Here is a 21,441-nt window from a genome sequence, read left to right as displayed (position 1 = left end):
TTTGATGCGCGCATACAGTTAGACCGACGCTTTAGGGCCTACGCACTAATGCCAGATTTGAAAAAATAACGAAATTATTTTTATTTTATTTAAATGCAATGTAGCCTATAGATATGAATTGCACAATAATTATCAATTTATGCATTTATTATGCAGTGTTTTCTTTATTCAAACTGCATTGCAACCCACTCCCCCAATCATCCACACTATTTCATGACCCTAAACCCAAATATAACAGCAGATTGCGGGTTATGAGTCAACCCGCTTGTGTGTGATCCATGTGTTTAATCACGAAAACCTCATGTTAATGCAAGGTGTAACCAGGGCTATAAATATACCTTTGTTGAGAAAGGGCATTGGCAAGTTTAGAACCTGTGACGTTCTGGTCCCTATCCCAGTGCCTAGTCTACTGCGCAAGCAATTGGGAGGGCACAACACATTCTTTACCTATACAAAGCTGTTCAGTTAAGTAGAATTGTAATTAGTAAGGTTGGAAAACAAAACCTGCATTGGCATTCGAACTGGCAACCTTGTGTGTCGCAACCCAACCTCCCTAAAGGTGGCTATTCTTTATTTCTCTCACCTGTACACTCCACCCTTTGACCTGTCCATCGAGCTTTCATCCAACCAATCAATTCGCCAGTCCAAAAAATCTGATCACAGTTATTTTAATCGTCTAAAAATGTGGACAATATTAGGACGTGTGTTAGCACCAGGTATAAACGGGGCTCTTGACTGAATCATGCAGGGCTAAGAACATTTGCGTATCAATATCAAGCCCCAAGTTAACATTGTTTACAAGCCAAGTGTTATGATTCATCTGCTGTACACTGTAAAAAATAAATCTGGGGTGAATTGAACCAAAATATACTTAATAAAAATCAATGCAAGTAATTTTACTAAACAGGTTAAGAATAAATCCAACTCAATGTTGCATGAAATGTAAGTATATTTTGACGATAACCAAAGAGTTTATTTACTTAATTTTAACATTTTTAATTCTTGCAACAACTTGCCAAGTGGCTCTGTTTTTAAAGGATTGTGGGTAATTAAACATTTGTAGACTTTTTTTTACACAATGTTGTGTACATGTTTGAAGACAAGTATATTCATTTATTAAGATTAAGCAGCTTGTTGTGGCATGAGGTGTAATGGATCATGATGAACGGATATCAAAAGTCAGACAAATTGACTTAATGGTGATACCATCAGCACCCTAAATGACAGAGGCAAATCCAGCACATTGTAATGCTTGCAGTTCTACCTCCAATTACTGCAGATGGATTGAGCACTTAATACATGCCAAAACTGGTAAATGGCAAATTAACAAAGTTAAACATTAAGACACCATCACTGAAAGTAACTAATCAGAAATGAAGTAAATCTCATTCATACAGCTATTCTTATTTCCCTGGACTTTGTGTACTTTTGAATAACTTATTGAAGTGTTTTATTCAAAAACAAAAAAGCAATTGCACCTACTCAATAATATTGTGTAAATTGATGCCTTAAAATTTGTTTAAGCAGATTCATCCCATTTTTTTTAGAGCGTCTGTAGATTCAATATTATTTTTTAAATTTAATTATTTTCCAGATAAGTACCCTTACTGTGTTTTTGGGGGAGTTAGTGGAACGCAAAAGGAATTAGAAAATATACCAGAATATGATGCAAATAAAATAACTTTACAACCAAAAGATTGAAATGGTCACATGAAACATTTTTATTTTAAATCAATGTTTATTAATGATAGCTAAAGATTATACTGTGCTCCACAAATGTGAATGGACCTTCTCAAAGCTGCAGCGCAGTATTATAAAACGTATTAGAGCGAATCAAATTCACAAGCGTGCACATTGTGGCTGTTAGATAGATTAGGTAATGTTCTAATATTTTTTAAAGTTACAAATAATACATTGTGAAAACATTCTTCAGTTCAAACAAACCTTTCAGTTCATGTGTGGTAAGTTTATCCAAAACAAAACCATCTCTTCATTCTTTATCTTAGGCGAACAAGTGGTATTGATCCAACAGTAAAATATTACAATCTCAAATTAACTTGGATGGGGATATTCTCTCAGTCCAGAAAAATAGAACAGGTGTTACAAAAAAAAGTAGACTTGTCTGCCCCAGGGCTCTAGGTCTGGCAACATGAAACCTGGAAAAGAGAGATACAGGAGTGTCCATATTTGAACGGCAACTGTCCCAGGGAAGGTCAATGGTCATCTTTGCATGAGTTTCCTTCTGGAGCTGACTCGGTTCCACAGGTTGCGTGCCGTCCGGGCGACGGTTGAGCCACGGGGGAGGTGCAGGCTCTTTAGTGGCTCTCTGATACAGGCCAGCACCCCTGATTCTGCAAGTACTCATGGGAAATGTCGTTTATCTGCCTCAGCTGTTTGCTGTAGTAGTTCCTCAGGTCACAGAGCTCCTCCACTGCAGCCTCGGAGATGATGGAGACCTGGGAGGGAGAGTTGACTAATGCTGGCCTCTGGTGTTCAGAGTCTGTAAACACAGCTTCTGAGGGAGCTAGGACTGTAGCAAGAGCAGCAGTACAGGGTTTCCTCCGCTTCTTTTGAGGGGTTGTTGATTTAAGTTTAGAATTGCGTTTTAATGGCGGTAATGGGGATTCGCTGTCATTAACTTTCTCTACAATATTGATCTCTACTTCTACTTCAATGGCAGTGGGCTGGGCAGCAGCAGGGTCATTCTGGTCCTCCCGTGTCTGGCTTTCTGTCTGGTCATGGTTCTCGACTAGTTTCCTGGCCAGATTCTGCTGCTCTTTACGCATCTTGATCAGTTTGTTGTGTCTGGGAGGGGGAGTGCTGCTGTCGTTGGGGGCAACGGGAGGAGGGGACTGGGAGGTCACCACCACCTCTTTAGCTCCACCAGCTAATTGGTCCTCCTGTGGGAGACAAAAGGAAGTGTCAGTGACCCCTGACTTAACTGAAGAAACAATCATAAAATCGAAGATGGGTAGACTTGGGACTGGGCATGCTGTTATACAGAGCCATGTTAGTGAACCCCAATGTTAGTGTAGCATAGCATGAGTTAGTGAAAGCATGCTCCATAATAAATGTACAGCCATGTGTGTAGACATTGACAGGACATACACACAGGGCTGAGTTACTACACAAACCATGAAAGCAGTAACAATGGTTGAGTGTTTACAGAAATACAGTACCAGTCAAAAGTTGAGACACACCTACTCATTCAAGGGTTTTTATTTTTACTATTTTCTTCATTTTAGATTAATAGTGAAGACAACCTATGAAATAACACGGAATCATGTAGTCGTAAAAAAAGAAAAGAAAAAAAATGTTCAACCAATCAAAATCTATTTTATATTTTTCAAAGTAGCCACCCTTTGTCTTGATGACAGCTTTGCACACTCTTGGCATTCTCTCAACCAGCTTCATGAGGAATGCTTTTCCAATAGTCTTGAAGGAGTTCCCACATTGGCTGAGCACTTGTTGGCTTCTTTTCCTTCACGCTACAGTCCAACTCATCCCAAACCACGTCAATTGGGTTGAGGTCGGATGATTGTGGAGGCCAGGTCATCTGATGCAGCACTCCATCACTCTCCTTCTTGGTCAAATAGCCCTTACATAGCCTGGATGCGTGTTGGGTCATTGTACTGTCGAAAACAAATGATAGTCCCACTAAGTGCCAACCAGATGGGATGGCGTATCGCTGCAGAATGCTGTTGTAGCCATGCTGATTAAGTGCCTTGGATTCTAAATAAATCATTGACCGTGTAACCAGCAAAGCACCCCCACACCACCTCCATGTTTCACAGGGGAAACCACACATGCGATGTTCATCAGTTCACCTACTCTGCATCTCAAAGACAAAGCGGTTGGAACCAAAAACCAAACATTTGGACTCATCGGACCAAAGGACAGATTTCCACCAGTCTAAAGTCCATTGCTCGTGTTTCTTGGCCCACGCAAGTCTCCTCTTCTTATTATTGGTGTCCTTTAGTAGTGGTTCCTTTGCAGCAATTCTACCATGAAGGCCTAATTCACACAGCCTCCTCTGAACAGTTGATGTTGAGATGTGTCTGTTACTTGAATTCAGAAACATTTATTTGGGCTGTAATCTGAGGTGCAGTTAACTCTAATGAACTTATCCTCTGCAGCAGAGGTAACTCTGGGTCTTCCTTTCCAGTAGCGGTCCTCATGAGAGCCAGTTTCATCATAACGCTCGATTGTTTTTGCAACTGCACTTGAAGAAAGTTTCCACTTTGACTGACCTTTATGTTTTAAAGTAATGATGGACTGTCTTTTCTCTTTGCTTATATGAGCTGTTATTGCCATAATATGGACTTGGTCTTTTACCAAATAGGGCTGTCTTCTGTATACCACCCCTACCTTGTCACAACACAACTGATCGGCTCAAACATATTAAAGGAAATAAATTCCACAAATTAACTTTTGACAAGGCACAGCTGTTAATTGAAATGCATTCCAGGTGACTACCTCATGAAGCTGGTTGAGAGAATGCCAAGCATGTGCAAAGCTGTCATCAAGACAACGGGTGGTTACTTTGAAGAATCTCAAATATAAAATATATTTTGGTTTAACACTTTTTTGGTTACTACATGATTCCATGTGTTATTTCATAGTTTTGATGTCTTCACTATTATTCTACAGTGTAGAAAATATTAAAAATAAAAAACCCTGGAATGAGTAAGTGTCCAAACTTTTGACTGATACTGTAAGACATCATGCATATTTAATTAATTTAGGAATAATTATGCATTCTGTAAGGACATCATTCAGGACCAAACATTACGCATGTCTTTAACCTAATTGACATACACATGGTTGTCCAGACAGTGCCATGCCATAGATGCAGTGGGTTGAATAGAGAATCAGGGAACTGTACTTTTTCTTTGGCATCTTCAGAAGGGCACTAGAGGTCTTTCTTGACTTTCTTGCTGACAGGGGAGTTTGTAGCATTGTCATCAGATCTCTTTCCTGCTTTGGTCTTTACCTGGGACACTTTTACCTGTAGGTCATCAACAACAGCTTTAACCTGCCTGTCTCACACACACACACACACACACACACACACACACACACACACACACACACACACACACACACACACACACACACACACACACACACACACACACACACACACACACACACACACACACACACACACACACACACACACACACACACACACACACACACACACACACACACACACACACACACCTAAGCTAGGTGTGGGTGATAACGTAAGCAGAGAAGGGTTTTAGAATTGACATGAGAACCAGAAACATGAATCATTCCCATATCAAGGTGTTAGGATTGATTATCAACCATTACCGGCACCTTGGTCACATTTAGCAAATGTCAACATGGATTAGATAAGAGCTCAGCAACACCCAAAACTACAGCTGTTGTCCTGCACTTGGAGCCCTGATACTGGCGCCTGTCTGGTATTACGCAACACTACATTGTTTAGAAAACCTACTGCATTAGAACTACAGTGATTTACATAGAGTGATTAGGGTTTTGTTTTGTTTACAGTAAGTGTGCTATAATGACATTCAAGGGTGATGGTAAGAATGATTCTACTCAATATTTAAAATATTAACATTGATAAAAAGGGAAACGCTCTGATTTAGCTGGTGATTGAATAAAACAATCAATCAAAATTACGAAGAAAAAAATATCCAGGTCTTCATCCGCTGGCCTGAAAGGAAAAGAAACTGACAACATAGTTCAGTTACCTGCAGGCAAGTAGACAAGTAAACAATAGAGGTACTCAGAGCAGAAACAGAGAAGACAAAAAAGCAGATTGAAAGAGCAGAGAAGATGGGGCAAAGACATCGGAGATGAGGATTGAGACGGTGAGAAATAGGTTGAGTAAAGTACTACTATAAAGGAGAAATAATTACGTTAAACTGAAACATTTCAGTCAGAAGTGCAGAAGGAGAAATAGACAAATAAAATGTGATACGCAGAAAAGATAAGACATCCCAGGATGATGTATTTCAGACAAAAGTGGCTTCCTAGCCTTAGTCTGCACGGACTAGGGAAAAAGGAAAAAAAGTTACCGGGTAGTCAATTATCATATCGATTACGTGCAGATGAAGGAGGCCACTTTAGTCTATTGAGATGCACCCAAAGGCCTTCCTGAATGATTTCTGTACCGTTTGCTTGCTGTATAGTACTGACCGTGTTTGCTTCCAGGCCTGTCCTCCTCCTCTTCATGGTGATGGAGTGACTCTGGTTCTTCAGCATTGGGGCCTTACGACCCAGCTTCAGGTAGAAGTAGGTAGTGTATGGAGTGAAACTGAAGTCTTCACTGTGGAGAAAATGTTAAAAAGGGGGTAAACAAAGAACAACATTCTAAAAGCAAGTCCATTATGACCTGCTCACAATTCTCTCCAGCCTCCACTCTCGACAACCCTATTTGTCCTTAGTCAGTACCTGGTGTAAGACAAGGATATGTTATTTTGGGAGGTACTGCCTGAAATGAAAACACATTTTTGATGCAAAAGTCTTTCCTATGATGTGCCCCACTGAATATGCCCTAGGTCATAGGCCTACCTGAGGTAACCCTGCAGCAGTAAGCATATTGAACTGGAAAAGGGTTTAAAGTTAAGTCAGCCAGTACCTGAGATATCCCTGCAGCAATAGGCTTGTGATGATGGCCTCCACCTCCAGGCGAGACAAGGTGGTGGTCTGGATCATCTTCCTGCGTTTGGCCGGACCCTTCCCCATCCACGCCTCAGTCACCTTCAGGGGGGTCAGCTTCTCGTCCAGAGAGCCCGCCAGCTCCACAATCTGGACCACATCTTTAGCATGCTGCGTGATGTCCATCGTGATGTAGTCTGGAAGGAAACACAGGGATACTAGGTATGAAGACTCAAAATAAATTATGCCAGCTCTTTCGATTAGATGGGAGAGTAACTCATGTGCCCAATTCTACCCCTATGCCCCTAGCATGCCATGTATGTTGGATTTGAAAAGTGGTATGTTCACCATATTGTACTCCTACCATTGCCACGGCGACAGACATCACACATCTTGTTGCATCCTTCATTATCCCAAACCTCATCAAAGTGAACAGCGATCACTGAGCGCCGACACCTTAAAACAATAGAGATACATTGTACTGTACCCTTGAGATCCTCAAACAGCTATCTACACAACTGAAATGGTCACAAGTAATCTAGTGATGTCAATGAGAGCATTGTGATTGGTCCAGCTCAGTACCTGTCTACGTTCTGACAGTAGTCGACCATGGTCAGCAGCTTCTGTTGTCCTACATTCTCCATGACAACCATGGTGCTGATCCTGAAGATGTCGTTGAAGCCAAAGTACACAATGCAGTCAGCCGGCTTATCGTCTCTGCCTGGAGGAATGGAGAGAGGATCATGTTAAAAGATAAGGGGAAAATAAGTTAGGAGTTAAGAGGAAGAGTATAAAAACTAGGGAGTAAAGGGATCAGGTGTTCTTAAATTATCACATTTGTGAGTGGGGGAAGAAGGGAAAAGTCATCTACCTGCTCGTCCGCTCTCCTGATAGTAGTTCTCTATGGACTTGCTGATGGTGTGATGGATGACAAATCTGACGTCAGGCTTGTCGATCCCCATCCCAAACGCCACAGTTGCTACCACCACCTGGATCTTGTTGTTGGCCCATTTGCGGTGAACCCGTGACTTGTCCTCTGGATTCATGTTAGCGTGGTATGGATATGCATTGATGCCTTTCTTCTGTAGGTCTGTTGACACCGTTTCTGCATCCTTCTGGGAAAACACGTACACTATCCCTGCCAAAATCAGAAGCATAACACCTCAAGTCTGGATAACAAGCTGCTGATGTTTTAAAAATGTGACAAACTGAATTTTGAACTATTCTTTGTTTTTCCCTTTCAAAGTACCTGACTGGTCCTTATATCTCTCCTTGATCAGTGCTGAAATGTCACTGATTGAATCAACACTGTTAGAGTCTTTAAGAAGTACCTGCGAGACACAAAAACAGTACATATCCTCAATACTTCAGTGCAGAGAGACAGCGGGAATCTTAACAAGCATCACCTTTAGCAAAACAAGTGTGTGTATTTTTAAAGGTCAAAAGAACAACAGGTGTTTGCCAAGCAGGTGGCGGCCAGGTGTGTAAGGTTGCCATGACGCCCACCTCGTAGTAGAGGTTGGTGCGGTTGAAGGAGGCAGTGAGTGTGACTGGCTCAGGGACACACAGGATCTTCTGACAGTCCTTTAGAACACTGCTGGTTGCTGTGGCAGTCAGCCCTAGCAATGGAACCTTTGGGAATTGCCTCTTCAGGATCCCCAGGAGCTTGTAGTCTGGCAGGAGAGGAGGGGTAGTTGGCTATCAGCCCCACACAAACCTGAGCATACTACTTAGAATTAAGCAATCTAAGTGGCATGCATAGAGATACATTGAAGTGTTCTGTTTAATTATGAGGATATCCTTGTTTGGGTATTGTTTGGGAATTCTACAATGAGTGATTTGTTGGAGTAGCCCTTTACCTTCCACAACAAAAAGGAGACTAATAAAAAGTAAGTAGCCCATATACAGTACAGTTGTACGGTCTCTCACCAGGTCTGAAGTCGTGTCCCCACTGGCTGCAGCAGTGCACCTCGTCCACAGCAATACGGCTAAGCCTTCCTGCGTTGTAGGCCTTCTCCAGCCTCGACATCAGCAGCTTGCTCTTCGCTATCTTCTCTGGAGTCACATACAGCAGCTTGAAAAGCGATTTGGTGTCCGTCATCCCCGCTAGGACCATTTTAGCATGTTCCTGAGGTACACAGCAGAAGTCTAATAAAACACAAGTCCTAAAAGGAATAATCAATACCAGCAAAGTGTCAATATGTCAAAAATGTTTGTGTTGGTTATTACCTTACTGCTGGATGCGTTGAGAGAGACGGCGTCAACGTCAATGGACTTTAAATACATGAGCTGATCCTCCATCAGAGAAACTAGAGGAGTTACGACCAGAGTGAAACCTGGAAACACACGTTAAAATAACACTGCAGTGAGTAATGGCTGCAACCATCTGCGATAAGAGCTTTAAAGTCAGACCAATTTAGTCGCATATGTGACCAAATATTTTGCTGTGCGCCTAGGGGGGGGGGGGAGAAATCTCCCTTATAATAATAGTTGTAATAAAGGCTGTACCGTTGTTTCCAAATTCCCTAGAGAAAAAGGGAGCACAGATTCGTTAGCATCATTGTTGCTCCATTACCATAGCGAAAATGGCTTACTTCTAGAACAACCTGGTCAAAGGATCTGACCCATATTACCAGGGCAACATTCTTACTTTCCTATAGCGGATCACCGGGACCGCATTTTACATTCATGAACCACGTCATGGGCCATTCTAAAGCTATTTGCTTGTCGATAACCATTTGTTTACCTCATTGGCTAGCTAGCTAACACCCTGGTAACTTCACCAGTATATCCAAACATCTGGGGGAACAGAAAGGAAAATAGATAGCTTTTTCAGGAGAGCAATGACTGAATGACGATCTCCTGTATGTCATCACAAACCTGACGTTCTTAAAGATAGTGTATAGTTCTAAATTGGAAAACAGTGCTTTTACACAATTTAGAAAAACTAACATTCTCCAAATTACTTTGTAATTCCAATGACAGGTATTCGTGTCAACATTTTAACTTTTGTAATAAACAAATGTCTTTACAGTGTTACATATTAGTTTCTAGGGCACAACATGTGGTTCAAAAGTAACAAAAAATTCATAGGCTGTATCTCAAATCATTTTTTTTTTTTTTACGTATTTTCTGGTGCTCCTAACTTTAAGTTGGGAGCACCAATGCTACCAAGGATTTGTATTTATTTAGAGCCCTGTCTGCAGTACGTGTTTGCACAGCACACACATCATGACTGTCCTGTGAGGATCACAATAGGTCAGATCAGCTTAGCAATGGCTGACAATAACCAGACCCTCTCCCACCCGCAAAGGGGGGGTTTGACACCTCCACACCCCGTTGTAAATTTAAGCAGGAGAGAAGTCTCTCTCTACCCTTTAGTATCAACCAAAGAAATGACTTAGTTCACAGACACTTGGGGAATGGTTAGTGGGGAGATGAAGAAAACTAATGTCATGTTGTTTTTCATTTTGCGATGTTATTAAAAACTGTATGGACCAAATACTGTAACTTGGAAAGGATGCCCACTTCATCTGTCAAGTTCCCATCCAATATGTTGTGCAAATTATTTGAAAATAAATATGAAAGTATTTTTGTTAAGATCGGTATGTGATTTTAGGAGTCGTGATACAACTTCTAATCATATCCTTTACACAATTAAGTAGCCACACCTCGAGGGAGTTCAGAGAGCTTGTAAGCATGACGTAACATGCCTTTTTACCAAGAGTGCATAAAGGCTTGGAAGAGGAATCAACCTTTAGACCAGGAAACGTGAGGCGGAGAGCTAAATGTTTGAAACTTTCAACCACAACACGGGGTGAAGGAAATTAACTCACCTACCAGACCAGGACACCAATCTATAGCTGCGTGTGAAAAGTGATTTGAAACTAACTATCTACCAGAGGTGGAGAGAGGAGAACTCCCCTCCCAGACAAAAATCACTGGCACAGCTAAGAGGAAGTTCTGAGGTAACACTTCATGGAGACTGGACAACTAAGAAGGACATTGTGACCTCGGGTGGACAATCAGACCATGTACAAGTGGCTCACAGGAAATGCCCACCAACCCTCTCCAATAAGGCTTGGTTCCGACAGAGATAAACAACGAAACAAAGCATTTCACACGTAAATACATTCATGATTTCGTACTCCAAACAGGTTGCAGTTCGTGAGCAAACTATATGATCAAAGTTACGAAAATCGAAAATTATGTCATGGCTTTAGAAGCATCTGATAGGCTAATTGACATCATTTGAGTCAATTGGAGGTGTACCTATGGATGTATTTCAAGGCCTACCTTCAAAGTCAGTGCCTCTTTGCTTGACATCATGGGAAATCAAAAGAAATTAGCTAAGACCTAAGGAAAAAAATTGTAGACCTCCACAAGTCCCCACAAATGCCTGAAGGTACCACGTTCATCTGTACAAACAATAGTATGCAAGTATAAACACCATGGGACCACACAACCATCATACCACTCCGGAAGGAGATGCATTCTGTCTCCGAGAGATTAACTTACTTTGGTGCGAAAAGTGCAAATAAATCCCAGAACAACAGCAAAGGACCTTGTGAAGAAGCTGGAGGAAACAGGTACAAAAGTATCTATATCCACAGTAAAACTAGTCCTATATCGACATAACCTGAAATGCCGCTCAGCAAGGAAGAAGCCACTGCTCCAAAACCACCATAAAAAAGCCAGACTATGGTTTTCAACCGCACATGGGGACAAATATCATACTTTTTGGAGAAATATCCTCTGGTCTGATGAAACAAAAGTGAAAATGTTTGCCATAATGACTATCGTTATGTTTGGAGGAAAAAGGGGGAGGCTTGCAAGCCAAAGAACACCATGTCAACCATGAAGTACGGGGGAGGCAGCATCATGTTGCGGGGGGGCTTTACTGCAGGAGGGACTGGTGCACTTCACAAAATAGATGGCATCATGATTAAGGAAAAATGTATGTGGATATAGTAAAATCAACATCTCAAGACATCAGTCAGGAAGTTAAAGCTTGGTCGCAAATGGGTCTATCAAATGAACAATGACCCCAAGCATACTTCCAAAGTTGTGGAAAAATGGCGTAAGGACAACAAAGTCAAGGTATTGGAGTGGCCATCACAAAGCCCTGACCTCAATCCTATAGAAATTGTGGGCAGAACTGAAAAAGCGTGTACGAGCAATGAGGCCTACAACCCTGACTCAGTTACACCAGCTCTGTCAGGAGGAATGGGCTAAAATTCACCCAACTTATTGTGGGAAGCTTGTGGAAGGCTACCCAAAACATTTGACCCAAGTTAAACAATTGAAAGGCAATGCTACCAAATACTAAATACTAGTGCATGTAAACTTCTGACACACTGTGATGAAATAAATAAAAGCTTAAATAAATCATTCACTCTATTGTTCTGACATTTCACATTCTTAAAATAAAGTGGTGATCCTAACTGACCTAAGACAGGGAATTTTTACTAGGATTATATGTCAGGGATTGTGAAAAACTGAGTTTAAATGTATTTGGCTCAGGTCTATGTAAACTTCCGACTTCAACTGTAAGTGTGTGTGTATTCTGCATTATTATTTAGTTAGCTAGTAAATAAATTATTCAAACAATTTGTATAGTACTGTGTAGTAGTGAATAATGCTGGGGTTTTTGCAAATCCAAGGTTACAATCGTTCAGAATGAGTAATATAATTGATAAGAGGTAGTGTTTAACAAGATGACTGTTTATCGATGTTATAGACCTTAGGAGTTTAATTTGGGAGATGGTAACGCTGTAAACAACTTCTTACGTGGTGCCCCAAAACCTAATGAGTTAATTGCTACATTATTAATTTAAGGTAACAATTAAACAGTTAGTGGATTAAATAAATTATTAAAGTAAAAAGTCACGATACACAATCATTCAATGAACTGTAACATTAGGCTTTTCAGTATATGCACGTCACCTGGTGTGCATGTGTGTCTGCATCTATATACGCATGTATGAATTTTGTGTGTGTGCGCCTTTGTGCATTCTCCCCTTACCCTCAGAGCAGACTGCAGGGAGCTGATAGCAGAGGCTTTTCCCTCGTCCAGTGGGCATCACTAGGAAGAGGTCTTTACCAGACATACTAAGGTTGATGGCCTTCAGCTGGAGAGAACGAAACTTAGAGAGCTGGAACGCATCCTTCAGATTCTGCTGCAGCTCTGTAGACCACGAGAAATCTAGGTTTGGAAAAAAACATTCAAGCATGTCAAAATACAGTACATCAATATAGTCAGCCTTCAAGATTGTAGCCTACCTAATAAAATAGCACTTCGGACAACCTACATATTTATTTTTGCTGTAATTGAACTGTGTGCTCAATTCAGCGCCTTGAAAGATTGCCCATCTTATTGGATGTGAACATATCAGACCAGAGTTAAAATACATGTTTATTTGATTATTTGTTATTGAAATATATATTTTCTAGGTAGTTGTGTATTTTAAAATAAATGTGGCCGGAATCACTTACTTCTATTGGAAGTATTTTAATTTCCGAAATAGCCTTATATTTGAAAACTTTTTCTAAATACCTGATTTAAATGAATGGGAGTGTATTTGAGTCAATGTATGAGTATTGTCAAATACATACCAATATTCAACTACTTGTCTTATCAAAAAATAAATATCTGAATACCTACTTAGAAATGCATGTGAAAGTAGTTGAGATTTTTAAAATAGTATGATCCAGAACTGGGTTCAAATACTACGCACACAGTAGTGTGGTCGTGCTTCTTCATTACACACACACACACACACACACACACACACACACACACACACACACACACACACACACACACACACACACACACACACACACACACACACACACACACACACACACACACACAAAGTCGGAAGTTGAAATATATTTGGCTAAGGTGTATGTAAACGCAGTTTCACAATTCCTGACATTTAATCCTAGTACAAATTCCCTGTCTTAGGTCAGTTAGGATCACCACTTTATTTTAAGAATGTTAAATGTCAGAATAATAGTAGAGTGAATTATTTATTTCATCACATTCCCAGTGTGTCAGAAGTTTACATGCACTCAATTAGTATTTGGTAGCATTGCCTTTAAATTGTTTAACTTGAGTCAAACGTTTCAGGTAGCCTTCCACAAGGTTCCCACAATAAGTTGGGTGATTTTTTTGCCCATTCCTCCTGACAAAGCTGGTGTAACTAAGTCAGGTTTGTTGGCCTCCTTGCTCGCACAGACTTTCAGTTCTGCCCACAAATGTTCTATCGGATTGAGGTCAGGGCTTTGTGATGGCCACTCCAATACCTTCACTATGTTATCCTTAAGCCAACATCAAATTGATCCGAAATACAGTGTAGACATTGTTAATGTTGTAAATTACTATTGTAGCTGGAAACGGCAGATTTTTTATGGAATATCTACGTAAGCGTACAGAAGCCCATTATCAGCAACCATCACTCCTGTGTTCCAATGGCATGCTGTGTTAGCTAATCCACGTTTATAATTTTAAAAGGCTAATTGATCGGTAGAAAACCCTTTTGCAATTACGTTACCACAGCTGAAATCTGTTCTGATTTAAAGAAGCAATAAAACTGGCCTTCTTTAGCCTTGTTGAGTATCTGGAGCATCAGCATTTGTGGGTTCAATTACAGGCTCAAAATGGCCAGAAACAAATAACTTTCTTCTGAAACTAGTCAGTCTATTCTTGTTCTGAGAAATGAAGGCTATTCCATGTGAGAAATTGCCAAGAAACTGAAGATCTCGTACAACGCTGTGTACTACTCCCTTCACAGAATAGAAAGAGTGGGAGGCCCCGGTGCACAACTGAGCAAGAGGACATGTACATTAGTGTCTAGTTTGAGAAACAGACGCCTCTCAAGTCCTCAAATGGCAGCTTCATTAAATAGTACCCGCAAAACACCAGTTTCAACGTCAACAGTGAAGCGACTCCGGGATGCTGCCCTTCTAGGCAGAGTTCCTCTGTCCAATGTCGGTGTTCTTTTGCCCATCTTAAGTCTTTTTTTTTTGTTATTGGCCAGTTAGAGATATGACTTTTTCTTTGAATAGAGGACTGATGGTTGCTGATAATGGACCTCTGTACACCTATGTAGATATTCCATTAAAAACAAAATCTGCCGTTTCCAGCAACAATAGTCATTTACAACATTAACAATGTCTACACTGTATTTCTGATCAATTTGATGTTATTTTAAAATGAATTTTAAAAAATTAAAAAAGGCTTTTCTTTAATAAACAAGGACATTTCTAAGTGACCCCAAACTTTTGAACAGTTGTGCACACACACAATGTACAAAACATTAGGAACACCTGCTCTTTCCATGACAGACTGGGGATGTTAAGATAACTCAGTTAGCCAAAAATAAACTTGACCGGTCATGCTTCTCGATCAAAAGGTTATTTATCATAATTTGGTGGAATTAAAATTGTCGCATGTATATTTTCGTTAGTCATTATCCATTTTATTTATCACACGTGCACAGCATACAGAGCCTAGTTTGAGGAGCAGAATAGGCTACCACCTGTCAGAAAGAGTTGCACCTCAAAAAGACTGTAGGCTACTGGAGTAAAACCTGCTTTTGTAAGACCAGTCATTGTAAGCCCATCATAATTCTAAATGCAATCGCGTGTTAATTTTGGTGGCCGCGATTAAAAAGGAGCTATTTTTATTTCTCAAGCAACTCGTAAAGCGTGCCTCCCATTCGGATGCATACTGTAGGCTATAGCATGCCAACCATTGACTATCAGCGCGTCACCCACCACTTTGCAATGTGAGCGTGAGGCAGATAATAGTTTGAAACCTGAACGTTTTACTTTTCTTCGCATTAGGCAAATGTTTGAAAATGTGGTTTTATTAGCTGCTTCATTACAGGAGTTGCATGTTAAATCGCCTTTTGACTGTAAGACAATAGGCTTGTTATTGTTGCATGTTTACATTAGGCTTTTAATGAAAAATGTCCAGTCCTTGTACGCATGCATAGTATCAGAGAGGAAGAGGCGACGAAGCAAGAGGTTTCACTCTCGACAAAATCTGTCCAAAATTGATATGGAATTATTTTGGGCCTAAACTTGTCCCTGCCTTCCCGCCTTGGGACGACTCCCATTGTTAGGGCGGGAAAAACAAGTATCTCGTCATTATATACAGATCTCATTACATACAGAAAATTTGCATCCCTAACAGACTGACCAGGTGAATCCAGGTAAACGCTATCATCTCTTAAATCCACTTCAAACAGTGTAGATGAAGGGGAGGTGACAGATTAAAGAAGGATTTTTAAACCTTGAGACAATTGAGGCATGGATTCTGCATGTGTGCCATTCAGGAGGGTGAATGTTAGTAGATGCCAGGCACACCAGTTTAAGTGTGTCAAGAACTGCAACGCTGCTGGGTTTTTCACACTCAACAGTTTCCCGTGTGTATCAAGAATGGTCCACCAACCAAAGGACATTCAGAAAACTTGACAACATTCACCAGCAGCCCGGTTGAATGCTTTTTCCATGCCCTGACAATTTGAGGCTGTTCTGAGGGCAAAAGTGCAACTCAATATTAGGAAGGTGTTCTTAATGTTTTGTACACTCCGTGTATATTGTACACATGTGCCACATCCTATACATTGTAGCCTCTACTGTACCATCATTCTCATAGCGCAGCAGCTCCTGCTTGGTCATTGCAGGGCCAGATCCAGAGCCTGAGGAGGATCCAGAGGGCTGGGCGGAGTCACATGCCTCCTCCAGCTTGCGGAGTAGCCGTTTCCTCCTGGAGGTCAGGCTAGCCTGCTTCTCCAGCAGCTCAGCTATCTGCAGCTCCACCACCTCCAGCTCTGCCTCCACAGAGTCCAGCTCTGCCTGCACATCTGGGGAGGAGAATATTAACAACAATAAAAATTATTTAACAAAGATTTTGTATATGCTTGCGATGGAGCAATCATGTAACACACATGCCCCTCTGGTAGGGAGGAGAACAACAGGCTAGTCACCATTTTAACTTTTAATGACTTTTTCCATACACTGCAGTCAAAGTTCTCTACAGTATCTAGGCCCTACATATAAATAATATAGAATATGCATTGAACACACATGCACAAAGACAAGAGTGGTACCGTGAATCAGAAATGGAAAACAGCAAGCGCACTTCTTTCAAATGCAGTGCTAAATCCTTGTAGATAAACACCATACATATTAGATGGCCAGCACCTAATATCAATCCATTTCAAAGTTTGCCACAATCTGCCCTGGTTAGCTTTCCTGTGGGACCAATGTCATGCGATCCTACACAAGGAGACTGTCAAGTCTGACACCTCCAAGTCACTAACGACCTATGTTTCACAGGTAGGGCGCTAATGGTGTCAGACACGTCAGTCTCTTACAGTCACCACTACACCGTCTGGGGGAGGAGCACCCATCACTGTGGACTCTCAAAAACAGTAACATATCCAATACCTTGGATGATGAGATCCAAGCTCAGCTCTGTCTGTTTCTCTATGGGGTTTGTACCATACTTTTGAGGAAGGGGGATAGAAATGTGAGAACACAGTCACTTACCATTGGCACTGTCACTGTCCATTTCCAAGGTAAATCTACAATCCAATCAACCACCTTGCAGAGTTAACACTCTGTTGAATAAGGGGGGGGGGGAGAAATGTCAGTGTTATGCAATGTAGCTAGCAAGATAGTGTCTTCAGAAAGAATTCCCACCCCTTAATTTTGTTGTGTTACAGGCAGCCTGAATTTAATGATTCAAATGAGATTGTGTGTCACTGGCCTTCACACAATACCAGATAATGTCAAAGTGGAATTACGTTTTTAGAAATGTTTACACATTAAAAGCTGAAATGTCTTGTCAATAAGTATTCAAACCCTTTGCAATGGCAAGCCTAAATATGTTCAGAAGTAAAACTGTGTTTATCAAGTCACATAATAAGTTGCATGGACTCACTGTGTGCAATAATAGTGTTTAACATGATATTTTGAATGACTAGATCATCTCTGTACCCCACACAAACAATTATCGGTAAGGTCCCTGCAGTCTGTTTGAGGTTTGGTCCAGCAGAATAAGACATATGGAAACCAAAACACATTGAGACATTATTTTACTGTAATAAAGGAGAAGTTCAAATGTTTTTCAATAGAAAAGTTGTCTTAACTGCTCAAATTGCGCACAGAGTAGAATACTAAAACGAGAGTATCAATGTACATAGATTCTGGAAAATTATTGCTCAGTTTGTCGTACGCGGCATTGGAGTACCACGTACCGCTAGCATCATTTTAGCCAAAGGCTGTTATTATACTAGCTGTCTAGTCTGATTTATAAATGTGCAATAAGCATAAAACACAATTCTATGAGGAATTGGAAACTCGTACTCATTCTGAGAAATAAGGTAGGCCACTTGATTTTAACATCTGAACAAAGTGGACATGCAAACATGCTTTTCAAACAGTTGGAGACAGAGAGAAGGTTGTGTTCATAACAATACAACTGTTCAACTCTGTTTGCTAGCAAATAGATCTAAGTTGGCTAAACTTTAAATACAAAGATTGATGATGAGACCTGTGTTAATGTTCTATAGCCTAATGCCTTCTACAAGAAGTTAGTCATTATTAGTGAATGTGCATTATGCATAATTCTAGTTACATTAGTGAAAAGAAAATGGGGCGTTTTCATAGGCAGACTTGAAAGCCAGATCACTGATTATTGCAACTACAAAAAAAGCAGGTTAAACTATTTTGATAAATTAATTCAATTATTAGTGGTTTTTATGGTTGAGGAAAGGCTTATATTTAGCTTAGGTATAACATCACAAGCCCTGAATTCATGACATTATTGCTGATTGTTTGAAATGCTGTGTATTTGACCTTTAATAGTACAACAACCCTTAGAGAAAACTTGTATTTATTTTTTGAAACGAGAATCGCCCATAAGTTAGAAGGGGAAAAAATGGAGATATGATTTTTAGGCCATATCGCCCAGTCCTACATGAGGCCAATGGTGACTTTAAAACAGTTACAGAGTTTAATGGTTTTGATATGAGAAAACTGAGGATGGATCAACATCACTGTAGTTAATCCACAACACTAACCTAAATGTCAGAGTGAAAAGAAGGAAGCTTGTACAGAATCAAATATATTCCAAAACATGCATCCTGTTTGCAATAAGGCACTAAAGTAAAATTGCATAGAATGTGGCAAAGAAATTAACTTTATGTCCTGAATACAAAGTGTTATGTTTGGGGCAAATCCAACACAACACATCTTGAGTAGAACTCCATATTTTCAAGCATGGTGTTGTCTGAATGTTATGGGTATGCATGTCATCGGCATGCATGCTTACTAAGACGACATTGAATGTTCCTGAGTGGCCTAGTTACCGTTTTGACAAAATGGCTTGCAAATCTATGGCAAGGCTGGAAAAAGGCTGTCTACCAATGATCAACAATCAACTTGACTGGGCTTGAAGAAAGTTAAAAATCTAATAAATGTGCAAATATTGTACAATACAGGTGTACAAGCTGGAGACTTCCCGAGAAAGACAGCTGTAATTGATGCCAAAGGTGATTACAAATGTTAGATGTTTTTGTGTAGTGTTGGTTCCACTTTTCTGGGCTCCGTTATTTACAAATAAGGAACACTCAAAATGTGCACTTATAAATCATAACAATTTTTATCAAAATACAGCTGTAGTCAGAAGTCAAAGATCAAACATCAGACATACAACTGATGTCTCTCCTGAGTTCTGCCCCAAACAAAATACATATTATTATATATATTATATACCCGAGATCACACCTTATGGTATGATCTGCTATGTCAAACCCTGCATGTGCAGCTAAAAGAACAAGTTATTCTTAACACAAGGTTTCTGAGAACCTTGTCTCTGCAGTATGCAAATCTGCCCTTGTTTCAAAGAAAAACAGACGCTGTCTCTGTCTGGCTATCACCCTAAGTCCCTTTTCTCACCAACGCGGGGCTGCGAGTTTTGGCAGAGAGCTAGACACAGACAAAGGCCTCAATATTCAGCTATACAGTGAGCATAAGTACAATGGCACGTAAGCAAATGAATAACAACATAATCAATGGTGGGGGTCTTTAGAAGACCCTATAGTAGATATTACAGTATTTTGTGTCGACATTTGACAGAAAATGACAATTAAAATCCATTTTAATCTCACCTTGTAACGCAACAAAATGTGGAAAAGGTCCAGGGGTGTTAATACTTTCTGAAGGCACAGAGAACGCATAGCCCCTCGTTGATTATCCCTTACATTTGCAATGTTAAGGGATACAGATTGTAAGCAATGCTTTACATGTTATTTACAGTGCCTTCAGAAAGTAGAACGATTCCCGGGTTGAATATCCCTTTTATACCATGGCTATAATTTAACACATTTGCCATTAGAAATGTGTTCAACATTCACTGAAGCAGCTAGCAAACTCACTAGATAGCTACAGTAGTTGCTATGGTTACCAAACAAACAGACCCGCTAGTTTAGCTAATCAAGCCATCAGTCCTAGCTTTCCATTTTGAAAATCGAATTCAACAATGCCAATAATGTTTTCAATTCGACTATTGCTTTCAAAAGCAGCTCAAAAATAGTTCATTATTACATGTTCTATTGCCAATTAATTCTAGCGTGCAAATATACTGTGCATAATTTCATTTTAAACAATAAGGCCCGAAAAGGTGTGGTATATGGCCAATATACCACGGCTAAAGGCTGTTCTTAAGCATGACTAAGGTATGTTCTTACCACCGCACAACGCAACGCGGAGTAGCCTTGTTATATTGGCCATATATCACAAACCCCCGAGGAGCCGTATTGCTACTATAAACTAGTTACCAATGCAATTAGAGTAGTAAAACTAAATGTTTTGCCATATCCGTGGTATATGGTCTGATATACAATATACCATGCATAAAATACACGTACAATCTATCCATACATGAACAAGCTGTTTCCTTGAGCTTTGACAAGCAGGCCGGAATGTAAACATTAATTGTGTAAAGTAAACGGTGTGTGTGTGAACCGGGAAAGCCCCCACCCGTCCTCTTCCTCCATGTGGCTTTACTCTTTGTCTTATAATTTTCTTCATCACATTAGATAGCTAGCCAATGATAGTTAGATAGCTAATAGATTACCAATAATCAACCACCCTAGCAGTACGATAACAAGCCTCCATCGGGAATCAGCCACCTGCTCCAAACAGCTAACGTTAATGTTAGCCAACCTAGCCGACCAGCTAGCAAATTATACTTCAACTTTTTGACAGCTCCATATTTGGCGAGCCATTAATGATACTAACGTGTGTAACGAAATTATGGAAAGTAGAATTGATATGACAAAGCAAAGCAACACTCACCGTTGACCATTCACTCTCCCCACTTCTTGAGTTTCCACTGTTCATTTGCACTCGCTTTTTTCGTGATGGTTGCTCCACAGCTCCCGCCGGTGAAAAAAATTATGTTGTGGGGACCAATCAAATTGCGGTTGCTTTCACTATCTCCACGTATGGGGTACATTCAACAAACCAACTGTAATCCATGCTGAATCAATGTTTTATTTTATTTAACCTTTATTTTACAATACAATAGAACCTAGATAACATTTTCCATCCGGAAAATGGACAAGTGTATGTAGGCAGGGCAGATATTTTCCAACAACTACCTAGTTATATTCAGCAGAGAAGTGCTCTCCTTAACCTTTTCACCAACATTTTGATACAACCTTTAAGAATGTTGAATGCCCCCCTGATTTTGTCCGGAAG

The 21,441-nt window shown here is 40.3% G+C and overlaps 1 protein-coding gene across 2 annotated transcripts; it reads right to left on the bottom strand.

The window, feature by feature from the left end:
• Nucleotides 1-1,697: 1,697 nt before the first annotated feature.
• Nucleotides 1,698-21,363, bottom strand: LOC124014014 (ATP-dependent DNA helicase Q1-like). 2 transcript variants are annotated; one of them, XM_046328650.1, is made up of 15 exons: nucleotides 21,037-21,363; nucleotides 17,224-17,294; nucleotides 16,314-16,535; nucleotides 12,683-12,862; nucleotides 8,887-8,993; nucleotides 8,587-8,785; nucleotides 8,164-8,330; nucleotides 7,907-7,988; nucleotides 7,529-7,795; nucleotides 7,240-7,378; nucleotides 7,022-7,113; nucleotides 6,638-6,854; nucleotides 6,196-6,325; nucleotides 4,886-5,008; nucleotides 1,698-2,900 (listed from the first exon to the last, which is right to left on the bottom strand). In XM_046328650.1, the coding sequence occupies exons 2-14, from the start codon at nucleotides 17,243-17,245 to the stop codon at nucleotides 4,913-4,915; spliced, it is 1,920 nt and encodes a 639-aa protein (XP_046184606.1). In that variant the 5' UTR covers nucleotides 17,246-17,294; nucleotides 21,037-21,363; the 3' UTR covers nucleotides 1,698-2,900; nucleotides 4,886-4,912. The 2 variants fall into 2 exon arrangements, with proteins under 2 accessions (XP_046184606.1, XP_046184607.1); XM_046328651.1 differs by lacking the exon at nucleotides 17,224-17,294 and having other exon boundaries at nucleotides 21,037-21,144.
• Nucleotides 21,364-21,441: the final 78 nt, after the last annotated feature.

Source organism: Oncorhynchus gorbuscha, linkage group LG25, assembly GCF_021184085.1.
Source record: "Oncorhynchus gorbuscha isolate QuinsamMale2020 ecotype Even-year linkage group LG25, OgorEven_v1.0, whole genome shotgun sequence".
Classification (NCBI taxonomy): Eukaryota; Metazoa; Chordata; class Actinopteri; order Salmoniformes; family Salmonidae; genus Oncorhynchus; species Oncorhynchus gorbuscha.
This window is presented reverse-complemented; position numbering and strand designations above follow the sequence as displayed.

What these genes read in the sequence shown, in the direction of transcription:
- LOC124014014 (XM_046328650.1), bottom strand. Translation starts at nt 17,245, where the DNA reads ATGGACAGTGACAGTGCCAATG. An exon ending in CCCTGCAGTCTGCTCTGAGG is followed by an intron (nt 8,994 to 12,682) that starts GTAAGGGGAGAA and finishes GTGTGTTTCCAG; the next exon opens with GTTTCACTCTGGTCGTAACT. An exon ending in TACTGTCAGAACGTAGACAG is followed by an intron (nt 7,114 to 7,239) that starts GTACTGAGCTGG and finishes TATTGTTTTAAG; the next exon opens with GTGTCGGCGCTCAGTGATCG.